This window comes from Gavialis gangeticus, unplaced genomic scaffold (genome assembly GCF_001723915.1).
Source record: "Gavialis gangeticus isolate Ggan-Ray unplaced genomic scaffold, GavGan_comp1, whole genome shotgun sequence".
Taxonomy (NCBI): Eukaryota; Metazoa; Chordata; order Crocodylia; family Gavialidae; genus Gavialis; species Gavialis gangeticus.
The window spans coordinates 6,628,215-6,643,513 of NW_017729024.1; the positions used below are offsets into that span (position 1 = coordinate 6,628,215).

The window sequence follows — 15,299 nt, forward strand, 5'->3', positions numbered from 1 at the left end:
GGGAAGCAGACAGAGCAGAAGAAAACCAGGAAAAGTAGCCTAAAAGCAGGACATAGCAAGAAAAGTACTAGTAGGTACAGCTCTCCTGGAAATGACAAACCAATGCTTTTTGTGCAGTGCTAGCTGGAAAGGCAGGCTTGAAACTACTTCTTGTTTTAATTCTATTGTGTTCAGTGAACCAAGAGGTTATATCTATGTATATCCTGTGTAAATTAATGGAACTGCTTTAAAGGAATGCTCATCTTTATCATTCATTTCTTCTCCTAACAACCTGCAAGGAATAGCATTACATAATTGAACAGGCCAAAGGAGCTAACTGTAGCAACACTCTTATAATTGAACAGGCCAAAGGAGCTAACTGTAGCAACGCTGTATGGCTCATATACGTGGCAACACTAGTGTACCCGCACCCAAGCCTGGCGAAGTGGCTCTATGACTAACGTCTGCATTGCCCCAACGGTGACACTAACGTCTGAACAGGCCCTGCCACAACTCGCGCATGCGCCTCGGCGCCCTCGAGCTGCCCAGCAGCAGCCTGCACCCGGCCCTACGTCACTGCGCAGGCGCATCCGGGCAACGAGCTGAGCTCACAGGAACGTTCTCCCCATTTGCGGTCGGGTCACGTGGGTCTCTGCCCTTGCTGAGGGCGGGGTCAGTGCGGCTCCTCCCCCTGCCGGGCGAACGTGGCAGGGGGCGGCGGCATCCCGCCCCCCGCCGCGGCCATTTTGGATACGGGCAGGCAGGGCAGACGCCGGCAGCAGCGCAGCCGGAGCCCCGCCAAGCAACCAGCGGCCCGGAGCCGTCGGCGCCGAGGTAAGCAGGGATGCCGGGGCGGGTTGGGGGTGTACAGTGCTGGGCTCCGGGACAAAACCCCGCCCCTCCCTCTTCCCAGGCTGGGCACCACCACGCCGCCAGCCGGAGACGTGGCAGCCCGACTGCCGGCTGCATGGCGGATGCGCAATACCCGCGGGCATCATGGGAGTTGTAGTCCGCGCTGGTGGGAGGGGTGGTCAGCTCAGGCTCCTGCGAAGGGTGGTGGCTCCGGCGCGCGTCGTGGCTGACTGCGCATGCCCGAGCTCGTGGGCGCCGGCTGCGTTGGAAAGCCCGTGCTGAAGCCTCCTTAGCGTGATATCGTAAAGGGCTCCCTGTGCGCGCGCAGCGTGACCCCCCGCGGCAGTGTTCGAAGGCGGGTGGATCTGCACGGTTTAGACTCGCGCCCCCCATAGATTAGTGTCTCCCCCCCACACCACATAGGTTTAGTCTGCAGTCATTTCTTGACCCGGGGAAGGGAATACTAGAGCCTTTCTTCTGTTGCCAGGCAGTCGGAAAGCCCCTGTGGGGCAGCCTTTATTTAGTGCTGGGGCTTATTCTGAAACCTCTGGGTTTATGTGGGGATTTGTTTGCACACCTCATAGTGCTAACGTGGTATCCCCCTGCGGCACCCCTGAAAGGCTGCCGAGGCACCGCGCATGAAAGTCTCTGGCTTAACATGTCAGCCAGGGATGGTTTTGCTCACAGGTCCTGGGATCACGGTCTGGTTAGGTCTGAAGGGACTTCACAAGGTCATGTCTAATCCGACCCCCTGGATTAGGTGCATAAACTGCTGCTAATTGGATAGCTGTGGCAGCCCTGGGAGCCAAGTCCTCTTTAAGTACATGGTGCCGGCAGCAACTTAGATGCCGCTTGCTTCGATGCCTCTTCTGCAGCATGGTCCTGTGTCCGACTGATCTAGTAGGATTACAAGACAGGAGGGCTGGAAGGGACCTCAGGAGGTTGCATGTAGTCCAGCCTCTGCTCAAGGCAGGGTCAGTCCCTGACTAAATCACTCTAGCCAAATGTCTGTCCAACCTGTTCTTGAAACTTTCTGGTGATGGAGATTACAGTCTCTAGGCAGCCTGTCCCAATGCTTGACCATCCTCACAGTCAGGAAGTTCCTTTGAATCTCCAACTCAAATTTCCTCTGCTGCAGCTTGAGGCCATGGCTCCTAGTTCTGGTCCCCTACAGCTACAGAGGAAAAACCTCTCTCTCCTTTTTATAATCAGGTATTTTGAAGACTTATCAAATACCCACTCAGTTTTCTCCAGGCTCAGTAGTCCTGATTCACAGATGTTAGGGTCGGAAGGGACCTCAGCAGATCATTGAGTCCAACCCCCTGCCTAGGTAGGAAAGAGTGCTGGGCTCACATAACCCCAGCCAGATGCCTATCCAGCCTTCTCTTAAACACCCCCAAGGTAGGGGAGAGTACCACCTCCCTTGGAAGCCCATTCCAAATTTTGGCCACCCTTACCATGAAGAAGTTTTTCCTGATATCTAGCCTAAATCTGCTCTCTGTCGGTTTGTGACCATTGTTATTTGGTACCCCAAGAGGCACCCTGGTGAACAGAGCATATCCAGTCCCTTGCTGCATCCTCCTAATGAATTTGTAGGTGGCCACAAGATCACCTCTCAGCCTTCTCTTGTGGAGGCTGAAGAGGTCCAGGTCACTCAGTCTCTCCACATAGGGCTTGTCCTGTAAGCCCCTGACTATTCAGAGGAGAGCCACTCCTACTGTCTTGAGTCTATCAACATCCTTCTCGAAGGAAGGCACCCAAAACTGGACATAGTACTCCAACCTGACCAATGCCGCATAGAGAGGAAGTATCACCGTCTTGGATCTATTTGTCATACATCTGCTGATGCATGATAAAGTGTGGTTAGCTTTGCTGATGATTTTGTCACACTGATGACTCATGTTCATCTTGGAGTCCACTATGACTCTGAGATCCCTTTCCACTTCTGTGCTGCTGAGAGGGTCACTTCCCAGCCAGTAGGTGTGCTGGATATTTTTGTGCCCCAGGTGCAGCACTGTGCACTTTTCCTTGTTGTATTGCATCCTATTGTGTACTGCTCGCTTTTCTAACCTGTCCAGGTCTGCCTGCAATCATTCCCTACCCTCCGGAGCGTGCACTTCACACCACAATTTAGTATCGTCCACCAACTTGGACAGAGGACACGTCACACCCACATCCAAGTCACTGATGAAGATATTGAAGAGTACAGGTCCAAGGACCAAACCCTGTGGGGACCCCACTACCCACATCCTTCCAGGTTGATATTGACCCATTTACTACCACTCTCTGGGTGCGACTCCTAAGCCAATTTGCCACCCACTGGACCATGTAAACATCCATATCACAGCCTCTTAATTTATTTATGAGAATGGGATGAGATACCATATTGAAGGCTTCGCTAAAATCCAAGAAAATGACATCCACCTCTACTCCTGCGTCTAAGTGTTTTGTGACCCTGTCATAAAAGGAAACCAGATTGGTCAGGCATGATCTACCTGCTATGAATCCATCCTGGTTTCCCTGCTGCATTATTTTTCCTGCTGGACTCCCACAGATATGATCCTTCATAATCTTTTCAAAGACCTTTCCAAGGGTTGAGGCAAGACTGACTGGCCTGCAATTTCTCGGATCCTCCTTCCTCCCCTTCTTGAAAATAGGGACCACACTGGCCCTTTTCCAGTCCTCCGGGACCTGACCTGAGCTCCATGAGTGCTCAAACAGCCGTGCCAGTGGTTCTGGCCAGTTCCTCAAGTACCCTCAGATACAGCTCATCTGGGCCTGCTGACTTGAGCACCAAGTCAGCATCAACAGTTGTGGGATTCTTTCAGACTTTCCTCAGAAGTTTTGCTTCCCGGGCTTCTAATCACTTTTGTTCCTCTTTGCCGATCTCTTTCCGATCCATCCATGTCTTTAATGAAGTGGGGGACCCAAAACTGGATGAGGTTTGGAGAGAGAATGGTAATGCTACTGCCCCTGTTATCCCTTTGCTCACTGGTTGGGGTATTTGTTTAGGAAGTGTAAGCCTGCTTTCCAGGTCAGGCTGCTGCCTCCACCTGGCTACAAACTTCTGGAATTGAGGCATTCACTCTTTGTTTATTTAGCCTGAAGTGCATTTGCTGAAGCTTCTGCTAAAAATTGAAGGTTTGGAACTTGAAGTACAATTGGTGCGTGGATTTCACTGCAACTTACACAGGACTCTTATGGCCTTATTCAATGTATGGTGTCTGATAAAATATGCTGCTTATTACTTATTAGATTTATATCCTACCCTATCCAAACAGCTGTGGCTCTGCAAAGAGCAAGCACAGGACTGGCAATGGAAAGACTGTTTCAGTTTCTTCTCTGTTTCAATACTCTTTAGGGGTTTGGACAATTTAGTACTCAGTCTTTCAGCTGACTCCATAGAAATGGTTTCTTTATGCCTATGTGGAGCACTGTAGAGTAATGGACCTGTGAGAATCTTTCTGTGCAGCAAGCTTCAGGATCTGTGCCTCCTGTTCATACTCCTCAGTTGTAGACTGGAGCCAATCCCACTTGTGTAGCTTGTCTGGGAGGTTGTTGAAAACTAAGTAATACTACCCAGACTTTTTCATAAGATGTTACTTCTTTGCTTAGTAGGCTGACATCACAGCAGCTGTTCTCTTTCTTTGATTTTTTTTTTTTTTTTTTTTTTTTTGGATTTTTTTTTGGGTTTTTTTTTTTTTTTTTTTGATTTTTTTTTTTTTTTTTTGATTTTTTTTTTTTTTTTTTGAGGGGGACACCACACAGGCTGTTTTTTTTTTTTTGTTTTTTTTTTTTTTTTTGGGATTTTTTTTGGGCTTTTTCCCTCCTTGTTCCCCCTTTTTTTTTTTAAATCCTTTTTTTTTTTTTTTTTTTTTTTTTTTTTTTTTTCTGGAATTTTTTATGGACTTTTGCATCTCTTGCTGCCGCTTTTTTTTTTTAAATCCTTTCTTCTTTGCTTTTCTCCAAGTAATATTTTTGTTGCAGCTTTTTCTACCATTTGCCAGGTGTGTGTTGCTGAGAGTGTGCCCAGCAACATATGCCTTCTTTGTCATCCAGGCCTGAGTGTGATGGGGGAACAAAAGAAAAAGCTTGAAATGGCAGAGAGATTCTAGGCCCTGAACCCCAGTGGCACTGCTCTTGTGAGCCAGGTTTTTTACCACTTTAACTCTACTTAAAAAACCTGACTGTACTAGGGCTCCAATTTTTTAGTGAGAGATTCTTAGGAAGAATCTTAAGAGTACACAATGCCGAGAGAAAAGCATTAGTAAAACATTACTTCTTACAGAGATACTTCTACCTATTTTCTATGTACCTTCTTCTAATGTGAGTATGCAGAATGCATTTGAGACTGGTCTTATAACCAGCACTGGCAATTTTCATGAAGTGAACTCTTAGATGCTGACCACTAGATGGAAGCAGTGGTACAAGTTTTGGGTTAGTTGTGCAGAATTTCTCTTGAACTTCCTACTTTTTGCATTTGGTTGGAAAGAGGGGTGGCGTTGTTTGTATTTTTGTTTTGTTAAGGGAGATTTGCTATAGTAAGATCAGCTGTACAGTTGGAAAGAGGTGTTAGACAAGCCAAAAACACAGTGACTTTTCATTTGCAAAATGAAGTTAAACAAAAGCCATGGTCTTTACCTGGTATTCAGTTTAGGCTGTCAGCCCCTCCAGACCTAAGGAAAGGCACTTCAGCTGCTGACAGACATGAAGGGGAAAAAAGCCCCATTAAAGTGACTGATCTATACAGATGTTGGGCGGCCCCGGTCCAACTAATGCACACTTTTAGACATGTGCTGGGTTTGTTGTGGGAGTGTGCCAAGTTTAAAGTAAAGCACTGAGCTGTGGAGGATGCAGCAGTGCTACAACCTTTCTATTAACTTATTTTGTTACATTTCCTTTGCAGCTATGGCAAAATCCTGGAACCAGGCCCTTTTATTCATTTAAGTGAGATAAAGCAGTAGTAAGTGTGCAGAAGCATTATCTAGGGTACAGTTTTGTCAATTGCACTGACCACTGGATAATCCACGTTTTTGAGTTCCTTGGAAGCAAACAGATACAATATCACAGTTCATTGTTGATTTGTTTGGACAGATGACACTTATTTATAGTAAACAATATTCTGCAGTATGTCTTCTTCTTAGGGGGAGAGCCTCATTATGGCTGTCTTATAAGCGTGTCTAAGTAAACCTTTGCTGCGAAGCAGAGTTTAAACTTTAAGGGATACTTGCTTTGAATCATGGGCTTGTTGATCGGAAATGTCCTGGGGACCTCCACACATACACCATGATTCAGAAGGATCAATGGTTGCCTACTACTACCAAAAATGACTGGATTTGGGAGCCAACCAAGGCTTGAGGGACTTCAAAGTTTGCTGTAGCTTTGGGTGTACATGCTGTTTATAAAACTGGACACTTTATGAAAAGGAAGGCTTCAGCTCTCAATTACTCTTCTGTCCTCTCCATTTGTCCTTTACAGTAATATATTTCATTTTTTTCTCTACTGCCTTGCTCCTTGCACGTTTACACACATGCAAATAGGATGTAAACAGAAACAGTAGATTAAATGAGTGGAAAATGTTGCATATGTAGCATGTTGTACCAGCAGCATTGCTAAATTATGACTTTATAGAACACCTTCTGGTATTGAGTGGGTGTCTAAGTTTCTCATGAAGTTATGACTTTTTGCCTTGAAGCTCAAGTTTCCCTCATTCAGAATGGCATAAAGTAACACAGGGGAGCACTACAGTTACTGGGTATGGGGAATAGTTTGCTAGCCAAAAAAAATGTGAAGGGTAGGAAACAGAAGGGAGCCACAGCAACATATGGGTGCAGGCTGTGGCAGCATAGAAGGGGAGAGAACTGGAACAGGGAGGAGATGGATACAGGCAAGCAATGAGGGTGGGTTGGAGAGGGATAGAATATTGCCTAAATATATGAGCATTAAGAAAGTTTAAGAAGACTTCTTCCCTTCACACCATGTAGCCCATGAGAAAATCACTTCAAGTTGAAAACTTAAAAATATGTTCTTGAGTACTTCTAAGCATTGCTGCGCCTCTGGGGGCAGACTTAAAATCCTAGGATAGTTTTAGTTAATAATTTTAAAGCTTTGATTTTATATTTTAGCTCTTTTTTTTTTTAAGCAGGTATGGTTGACAGTTCTGTACTTGCAAAAACCTCGAGTGTAAAAGTTAAATGCTACAATACTTAAAAGGAAGCACCTTGCTAAAGCATGGCATGGGGGCATGGGAATATGGTGGTGGGGCAGGGGTTGCAGTATTTGCCACTGCTCCTCTGCTGCCAAATTTCTTGACCCATGGGGAGCTCTGTGGGCCAGAATCCATGGCTGGGTGGGCTGGAATTTGGCTCGTGGGCTGGAGGTTGAGCATCCCTGACCCAGGTTTTTTTTTTTTTTTTTAAGGTTACCTGTATACTATAGAATGCAAATCTGAAATGCATGAACATCCTTTCCCTAGTCCTCTTGATTAATCAAGGATCTGATTTTGTTTTTCTGAAGGCTGTTAGAATGGTGAGATGCTCCTGTTACACTGATGCTGGCAGTGAAAGAAGGCCTGCAGTTTTCTTTCAGTATTGATCTCTGCTGCTCTCTTACCAGATTATTAAGGTAGTTAGGCCTCAGAGGACTTGTCTATGTAAGAAAATTTGAATTAGACTAGCAAAATCAATATGAAAACCATCTGTTTACACCAAGGTTAACTCCCTTGTGGAAATACAGCAAAATTGGTCTAATTTTTGCTTAAACTAATGCAGCAAATCATTTTAGGTGTGCGGTGGTGTGCTTGTTTGAAATCAGTTAAAAAAAACCTGTGGATTTGGATTTAAGTAATTAAATAAATTGAAAAATCCATGTAGTTCATTGTTACAGAACATAAGTTCTCTAACAAAGGCACAATACAATAGTCTGTCTTAGTCTAGTTTTCTAGCTAACCACATAAAGGAATAATGTACCTAGCACTGCATACGACGACTTTTTGACTCCTTAGTCTGAATCATCAGGTACCCATGTACAGCAAAAGTCTGGAGCAAGTTTTACGCACTCATCTGTGGTGCTGTAGCAAGGCACCTCTGCCACTATGACCCTCTAAGATAGAAAAGTCAGGGTACAAAGGTTTTGTCCCCACCATGTCCTTAATGTGTATGTGGGGGTTTTTGGAGGGGAGGGATGGGGAGTTGACCTTAAACAAGTCACTAAGGCTAAATTTTTTTCAGAGCTGCTGAGCACTACAGTTTCTGTTGAAATGAATGCATTGTGATATGCAGAAATGTTTGGGAAATGAGTGCTCAATTTGAGTCCTTTAGTTTAATTTATCTTATGATAAAAAGTTACCATATGTGGACTTGGTAAGATTTCCTTAATTTTTCAAAAATGTTTTGGTATCCTTGGATGAACAGTGTTGCATAAATGACCTAGTGCAACAAGGATTTTAGAGAAAGATGTTGAAATGTTGTCTCAATAGTACAAGTTAGGGAAGTAGCATTCTACTGAAAAAGGAAGGTAAGTGGAGCTGATGCAGACTGGGTAAACTAAGGCTGTTCAAATCTCATTTTTATAGCTGGAATTGGAAGTAGCAGGTCCTGAGTTTGGGTTCCTAGATCAGAAGTATGACTATATTTTTGTATTTTGAAATGTTTTGATATTCCATTTGTTAATATAGATTTTTCTTTCTCTGCAGCTTGGTGTAGCTGAAGGAAAATGATGGAAGAGAGTGGAATAGAGACAACTCCACCCGGCACTCCCCCACCAAGCACAGCAGGGGCTGCTGCTGCCTCAGTTGCTACCAGCACACCTGTCTCATTAGGTATAAGTGGTTCCTAAGCAACTGGGTTCTGTTTGTCCATGTGTTTTTGAAGCAGAGCAATTTGCCCAAGTGAAAGTAATGTTGCAATCAATATAATTACCGCATGCTTTTCCACACTAATTTGAAGAATTTAATTTGATCTTTTTTTAAAGTGTGTTCCTTAACTTGCAGAATCTTTTAAGCATATGAGGGTTTTTTTTCACACAAAGTTGTATATGGAAGTAGTATTTTTTTAAGGGATATGGGTCAGTATGTGGTGAAGAGATGTGGAGAGAGAAGCTAACCATAAAAAAAAAAAGTGCCCCATACCTATTGCAAGGAGTAATAATACAGTTGGATAGTACTATAGATAATCTACAGGTTTTTCCATGATTGCGTGGGAAAAGTAAAGCACTTGGTTTGACATTCAACCCTCCCCACCTCCTGTCAATGTATTCATTTTATCCTGTAGGCCAGTTTTTTCTCCCTGTTTTTGACTCAGATGATTTTGCTGTTTCCAGTTACATTTGTGAATTTCCACTGAGAATTTGATTTTGCAGTCACTATTTGCAATCTAGTTTCCTTTTTTCTAGTACTTTATAGGCTTCAAAGAAGTATAAAAATTACATTTCTAACAGGAATAAGTACAATCAATATGATTTTGACTTTAAGGGATCAGTGTGGGAAGTTTAAAAAGGGCCCCTTTTTGTAGACAAGGTTCTTTGGGTGAATCTGGTATCTTTTATTAGACCAACTTAAATAGTTGGAAAAAAAAATTAGCAAGCTTTCTGGTTTAAAAACCCTTAGTCAGGCTGAGAGACACTCTGAATAGCAATCTGAGTTGTAGCTCATGAAATAGTTATGTTGCAGCCCTGCTTAAGCTCCTCCTCCTGGACAGTCACCAAGTTGCTGTGTTCTGGCCTTGCATGTTAGGCCCAGGTGCATTAGAGCTTTCATGAGTCTGGTCAGAGTCCACGTATGGTCTCTCTCCCTTTCAAGGTGTACACTCAGGATGCAGACTCTTGCATCCCATTTCAAAATCCAACACTGTGGCCAAGGATCTGAGGCTACTGTGGTTCTTCCAGACTCCTCAGTTACTAAAGCACACTTTTCCAAAGCTGCTAGTTTGAAGATATTCTTTCTTACACTTTACTTTGGTTACCACATCTGTGAAGAGGTAAACAGGTATAGGATACATACTGTCATTTTGTTTCTACTCGGAGAACTATCAGTTTTCCAGTAGAAACTACTGTAAAAGCTCCGTTAACCAGCACCTTACAAGCTGGCATGCTCTATTAACCGGCATGCTGGCTTGTAAGGTAAAGTGAAGCCAGAAGTGCCCACTGTGGCACTTCTGGTTTCTCCGAGCCCCCACGGCCCGGAGCAAAGCAGCCTGCGCTGCCGAGCCCCCACGGCCCAGGGCATAGCAGGTTGCATGGGGCCCGCCACCCTGTCCCACAGGACCTGCAGGCCCTGCACACGGCTGGAGAAGCGGCAGTCCAAACAGTCAAGGACACCTGTTCGGGCCACTCAGTTAACCGGCATATTTTGTTATCCGGCATCCCCCATTCCCGGGGGATGTCGGATAACAGAGCTTTTACCGTATATATGTACAAAGTTTTGGTTTTTTTGCTCAATTTCTCCTAAGAGGACTATGGCCCCTCTGAGAGAGAGAGCTTCTCCAAATGTCAACCTGGAAAATCTTAATGAGAAATCTGACACGGGTGAACTCAAGTACAGCTTCTCCCCCCGACAACTGTCGCTGCTTTCCTGGCCTGTGGAATAGGCTGGGGGCTTTGTCGTGCTGCTTTGTCTGCTCTGCTGTCAGAGTCCAGGAGCAGAATGCAGAAAGCTGTTCGCTGCCCATTCCCCAGACCCCAGATCTTCCAGACTGTGGAAGGCCCAAGGAGTCTTTTCCCTGTAGCTCCCCTTCCTAACCCAGGGATTGAGAAGGAGAGGAGAAGCCACTGTTTTCCACTCATTCAGACTGAGATTACTTTTGTCTGGTGAAGACATGGAGATAGTGTTGCCAACTCTGAATCTATTCCGGGAGGTTTCCAAAACACCACCATGTCCGCGACACACAAGGCGAATGTGCTTGCATGCTTCCATATATATCAGTTATGGATTATGGTATGTAGACTTTACATTGGGTTAGCAAATGCACAATACTATTATATTTTAAAAACCCATTGGACTATTGTATAAAACTGATTCAATATTTATTTTAATGTATGCCCTATCATTTATCTCCCAGGTGACTTAGCAGTTTTCTGGAAATTTGTATCTAATTCCTGGAGGCACCAGGGTGATCCTGGAGGGTTGGCAACCCTACGTGATGGAGAGCATGAGGGGTGGGGGTGGGACAACTTCAGGCTGAATATATGATTCCTCTCTTGGAAAGATTTTTACCAGTATAAATGAATTCTTGTTCATGGCCGTAGACTCTGCAGAAGAATTCTAAACTATGCACCAGTGCTTCCCAAACTTTTCCTCAGCGTGACCTCATTTATGACCCCATTTCCTTAGCATGACCATTCCCAATCTGCAGGCTGCCACAATCCCAGGTGCCCCAGGGCCAGGGCCTATAGTCCCCTGGCCCGCCCCAAACAGCAGCAGGAGGCAGTGGCTACTGAGAGAATGCAGAGCCTGTTTCCCCCATCACCTTCTCCATGGGCAGCACTACTGGAGCAGAGCCTATGGTTGTGGGAGGGGTGGAAGGATGTGGGTTGCAGGTGTGGGGCACCCCACCCTGCTGCCGTCTTCCTGGGGCTCCATGATCCAGTGGGCAGAACCTGGTGCGGGAGAGAGGGAGCGGCGTGTTACCATGGCTGCCAAACTGAGGCACTCCTTGCTCAGCCATCAGCAGCATTGGCACAACTCCATGCTTCTGCCATGACTCACCTTGGCAGCCCTGGTGTTGTGGCATTCATTCCCACAATGGGTCCTACCTGATAGGCCACAGAGGCAGCTCTTGTCCAGAGCTGGGCCAGCCCAGTTGCAGCCCCGCATCTTGCTGTGGGTTCCAAAATCCCAGGGGGTACTTTTATGACCCCATCCGCTGATGTTGCAACCACATTTGGGGTTGCAACCCACTGTTTGGGAACTGCTACTATACATATTCTTTACTCATAACAAAACAAAGTTACAGAACAGAGGTATGGCAGATACCCCAGTGCAGTGACCTCATCTGTCCTCCGTAAGTTTGTAGGGGTTCATCTGCTCTAGTAAGTGGGATTCTTGCTTGTCTCTTTAGGCTCATGCAGCCAGCTCTCCTGGTGGACGCAGGTGTGGTTGTGAAATGGCAGGGACTTGAGTGGCCCCTACCTTTTATAAATGTCTTATCTGTTTTTCTATGACTTCTGCCCTAATCAGACTTGTCAGGCATTTGGAGTCTTCCACCAAGTGATATGGTTACTTGATTTTTCAGCCCACTTTAAAGGGCCATTATTTTTGATTAGGCCAGCTCTTTGTCTAAGGGAACTTATATTTTAATGGAAGTACAATAAGGAGTAGAAATGAGGACAGTGTTAGCTCTGTGTAAAGTGCAAGAATGTCTGCAGCACATAATGGTGGTGTGGTTGCCTATTTTTCTTGTATAATTGGAGCACTAACATTAAGGTACAAAAGTTGTGTGTGTTTACGGTTGCTGAATTTTTTTTTCCAATTGAAATGGTGGTCAAACATAAGTTTTTAAGTTCTATGCAAACAGATCCTCAGAAAAAGATACCTGATACTGTGAGAACTTCATATATTTCCTAATTCTTTATCTTGTGTAATTATACTTTATTAAGGTAATCCTTGTTATTTGACTTTCTTTTTGTTGCTTTTTTGGTTGTTTGCATATTATAGGTATCCATGTTTCAAAAATTTTATGTCAGTCCTAGATGGTCATACTTCTGAAATGCAACAGCTACTGAGGTGAAATGCAATACTACTATACACCATAAGAGTTTAGTTCAGGGATCATAGTGGTGTATATCATCTCTCTCCTAAATTCACGTGAAATCAAAGTAAGGAAAAAATGTAATTATTTATTTTGCCTGCGCACTGGAGAAAACTGAAGATTTTTTTGCAAAATGTCATATCAGATGCACGCTTTTTTCACTGCAAATACACACTTCTTTCTGACAGTGCAGTTCCCCTTAATGCTGGAGTGTTGAGTCAAGGGTAACTCAAAAGTGTGTCACCTGCTGAACTGGCAGCAAATGACTCCTGTTTCGGAAGTTACCCTTTAAGTATTTTTCTTCTGCTGTACTTTTGCTTATGACAAATTGAGGTAGTAGTGGGGGACAAAGTGAGAGATCATTTGGTAGTAGACGGTCACACAAAGTGACTGGAATTGTTATTACATACAGCTTTGTGTCGAACTCAGAAATGCATTTATTTTGGGGGAAGTAAACTAGAGTAAACTTTGACATATTTTATTCAGATATGTTTAAGGAGTTTTAAAGTACCACCTTTTTAAAGTGCCTCTCTTTTTCTCCCCCTCCCACCCCCCAACCCTCTGTCCTTTTCCTTCCGTAGCTTTATCCAGTCCCCTCACGTCATCAAATATATCCTCTCTCCCATCTTTGCCTCCCGCAGCATTCTCCACCCTCAACCCACCCCCTGTGCCTTCACATCCTCCTATGATGTCTTCAGCTCCTTTGCCATTTGTGCCTTCTACAGTAGTTTCTACTTTTGCTCCATCTTTAACTTCTGTTCCACCTCCGATTACCCCTTCAGGTGCTGCAGCATTTAGTAGCTCCATGTCTAATTTCTCAGCACCCCCTCCACTATCTGGTACTCTAGGCTCCAACCTTTCTGCACCTCCTGTGGGTCCCCCCATTTCAGGATTTTCTGCTACTTCAACATACGATATTACCAGAGGTCATGCTGGGCGAGCCCCACAGAGCCCATTGATGCCAACCTTTTCTGCACCTACAGGCACAGGTAATATTTTATTTCATTCTACCTTAGTGGGGTATGTTTATCTCAGTGGTGACTTTGTAACTGAAAAGATTAACTGAAAAGTTCAAGGAAAATGGAAGTAGTTTTGTGAGTAAAGAAGTCATGGTTTAGGACAGGAATGTCATCTTAAGGAAACCCTATGAAGAACAAATCTCAGAAAAATCTTGACAGTTAAGATTGTTGTTGATTTAGGAAGCCAAACTGTGCTGTACTCTTATGTATATAGATGTTGCTTAGAGCAGGGTGGAAATTCCACTATTGTATAATGATAGTATGGCAAAACGTATTTTGACTTAATAAATTATACTCTAGTTCAGTAGACTATATCATTATTGATGGTCTGGTTGAGAGCTGGCTGGTCACATGATGCTGGCTTCAAGTTTCTTATTTTCAGATATTAAATTGCATGAAGATTAGCTAGAATAAGTAGGTTTCCATTTGAGCAATTACCCAAGTTCTTTAAGGGATATTCTTGGGTGTTTTTTCCCCCTGCCCCTCCCCAGTGAAATGGAAAGTAGGTGACCCAGTATAAACTGTGTAAAGCCATGACCAGTAGTATATTTCTGTTATTAAGAAGAGATCTGTAAATATTTGAATATACCAGTCAATTGTGTCATGTAAAATAAAAATGACTCTGGACTAAGGCTGGTGACTGAAAAACTGTTAAAAGTAGTACATGGATAACTGGTTTGTATCTATATTTTTTTGTGAATTGAGTCAGTGTGTTTGGTTGTTGTTTTTTAACTATAGTCTTCCATTGTATGTTGTTACTATTCAACAGGATTAAGAAGGCATTCTTATTCTTTACTTTCATTTTAAATGTTATATAATCAGCTTCCCGGTCAGATATAAGCGGGTAAATTGAACAGCCTTTAACATATGGCACTGTTCCTTGAAGGTCCCAGAATACTATTGTTCCTGCCTATTTTCCTCCTATGAATGTTTGCAATGTGGTGTTCGTATGTTTTGTTTTTGTTCATCAGGTGTTTTGGCAAGTCCTGTTACTCAGCCAGCAACTTTTACACCACTTCTGGGTTCTGGGACTGGTGGTGGCTCTGCAATTACTTTTCCAGAGGAGCGTGAAGACCCCAGAGTGGCTGACATGCAGGGTGGAGCATCTGCTGGAGGACTGTGGGGCTTTATAAAGGCAATTTTTTCCTTTTTTCCTATCCTTTCTGATGAGATTTTACCTTTCACAGGTTCCTTGAGTATGTATCAATGTAGATCCCATTGCAGGGGTACCTGTACTTCATGTATTCAAGAGTTCTTGAGAAGCAGTGTCTGAGGCTATACACGTGTCTTCTATATCTTTGTTCTTTCATGCAAGGGCATAAAAGGTTGGAGCATCTGTGACTTGCTTGGTTTCCTCTTACTGCCCATGGCAGCTAGACAGAACTTGGTGAGCTTTGTTCTTAGATCTGGCTAATTTGACCTACCTGGACCAAAATGTATTATATTCAGTTACACCTATACAGCAGTTTTGTACAGGGCTTTTCAATGTGGCAAATGTCTATCCTGTAAGTTTTCTGTTTGTCCTCTGAAGACAGATTAACGAAGTCTCTTTGCCTAGGGTAGCTGTATAGTCTGAGGAAGCGTTCTGTATGTTTGCCCTTCTTTGCTAGAATATTCTAGTTACAAAGAGTGAGGCTGAAATTCCATGTTTTTGAAACAGTCTCTGAAGATTCATAGATTAAGGGTCGGAAGGGACCTAGTAGAT

The 15,299-nt window shown here is 44.1% G+C and overlaps 1 protein-coding gene across 3 annotated transcripts in view; it reads left to right on the forward strand.

The window, feature by feature from the left end:
• The first annotated feature begins 702 nt into the window (after positions 1-702).
• PRRC1 (proline rich coiled-coil 1) overlaps positions 703-15,299 on the forward strand; it is a 36,937-nt gene continuing 22,340 nt past the window's right edge. Inside the window, exons 1-6 of one of the 3 annotated variants that reach the window (XM_019516859.1) lie at positions 717-813; positions 4,819-4,973; positions 7,348-7,455; positions 8,525-8,650; positions 13,157-13,564; positions 14,566-14,729. In XM_019516859.1, coding sequence (XP_019372404.1) covers positions 8,545-8,650; positions 13,157-13,564; positions 14,566-14,729 — 678 coding nt within the window. In that variant the 5' untranslated portion in view covers positions 717-813; positions 4,819-4,973; positions 7,348-7,455; positions 8,525-8,544. Of the gene's footprint in view, positions 814-4,818; positions 4,974-7,347; positions 7,456-8,524; positions 8,651-13,156; positions 13,565-14,565; positions 14,730-15,299 lie in introns of all 3 variants that reach the window. The other 2 variants (XM_019516858.1, XM_019516857.1) reach the window with 2 other exon arrangements.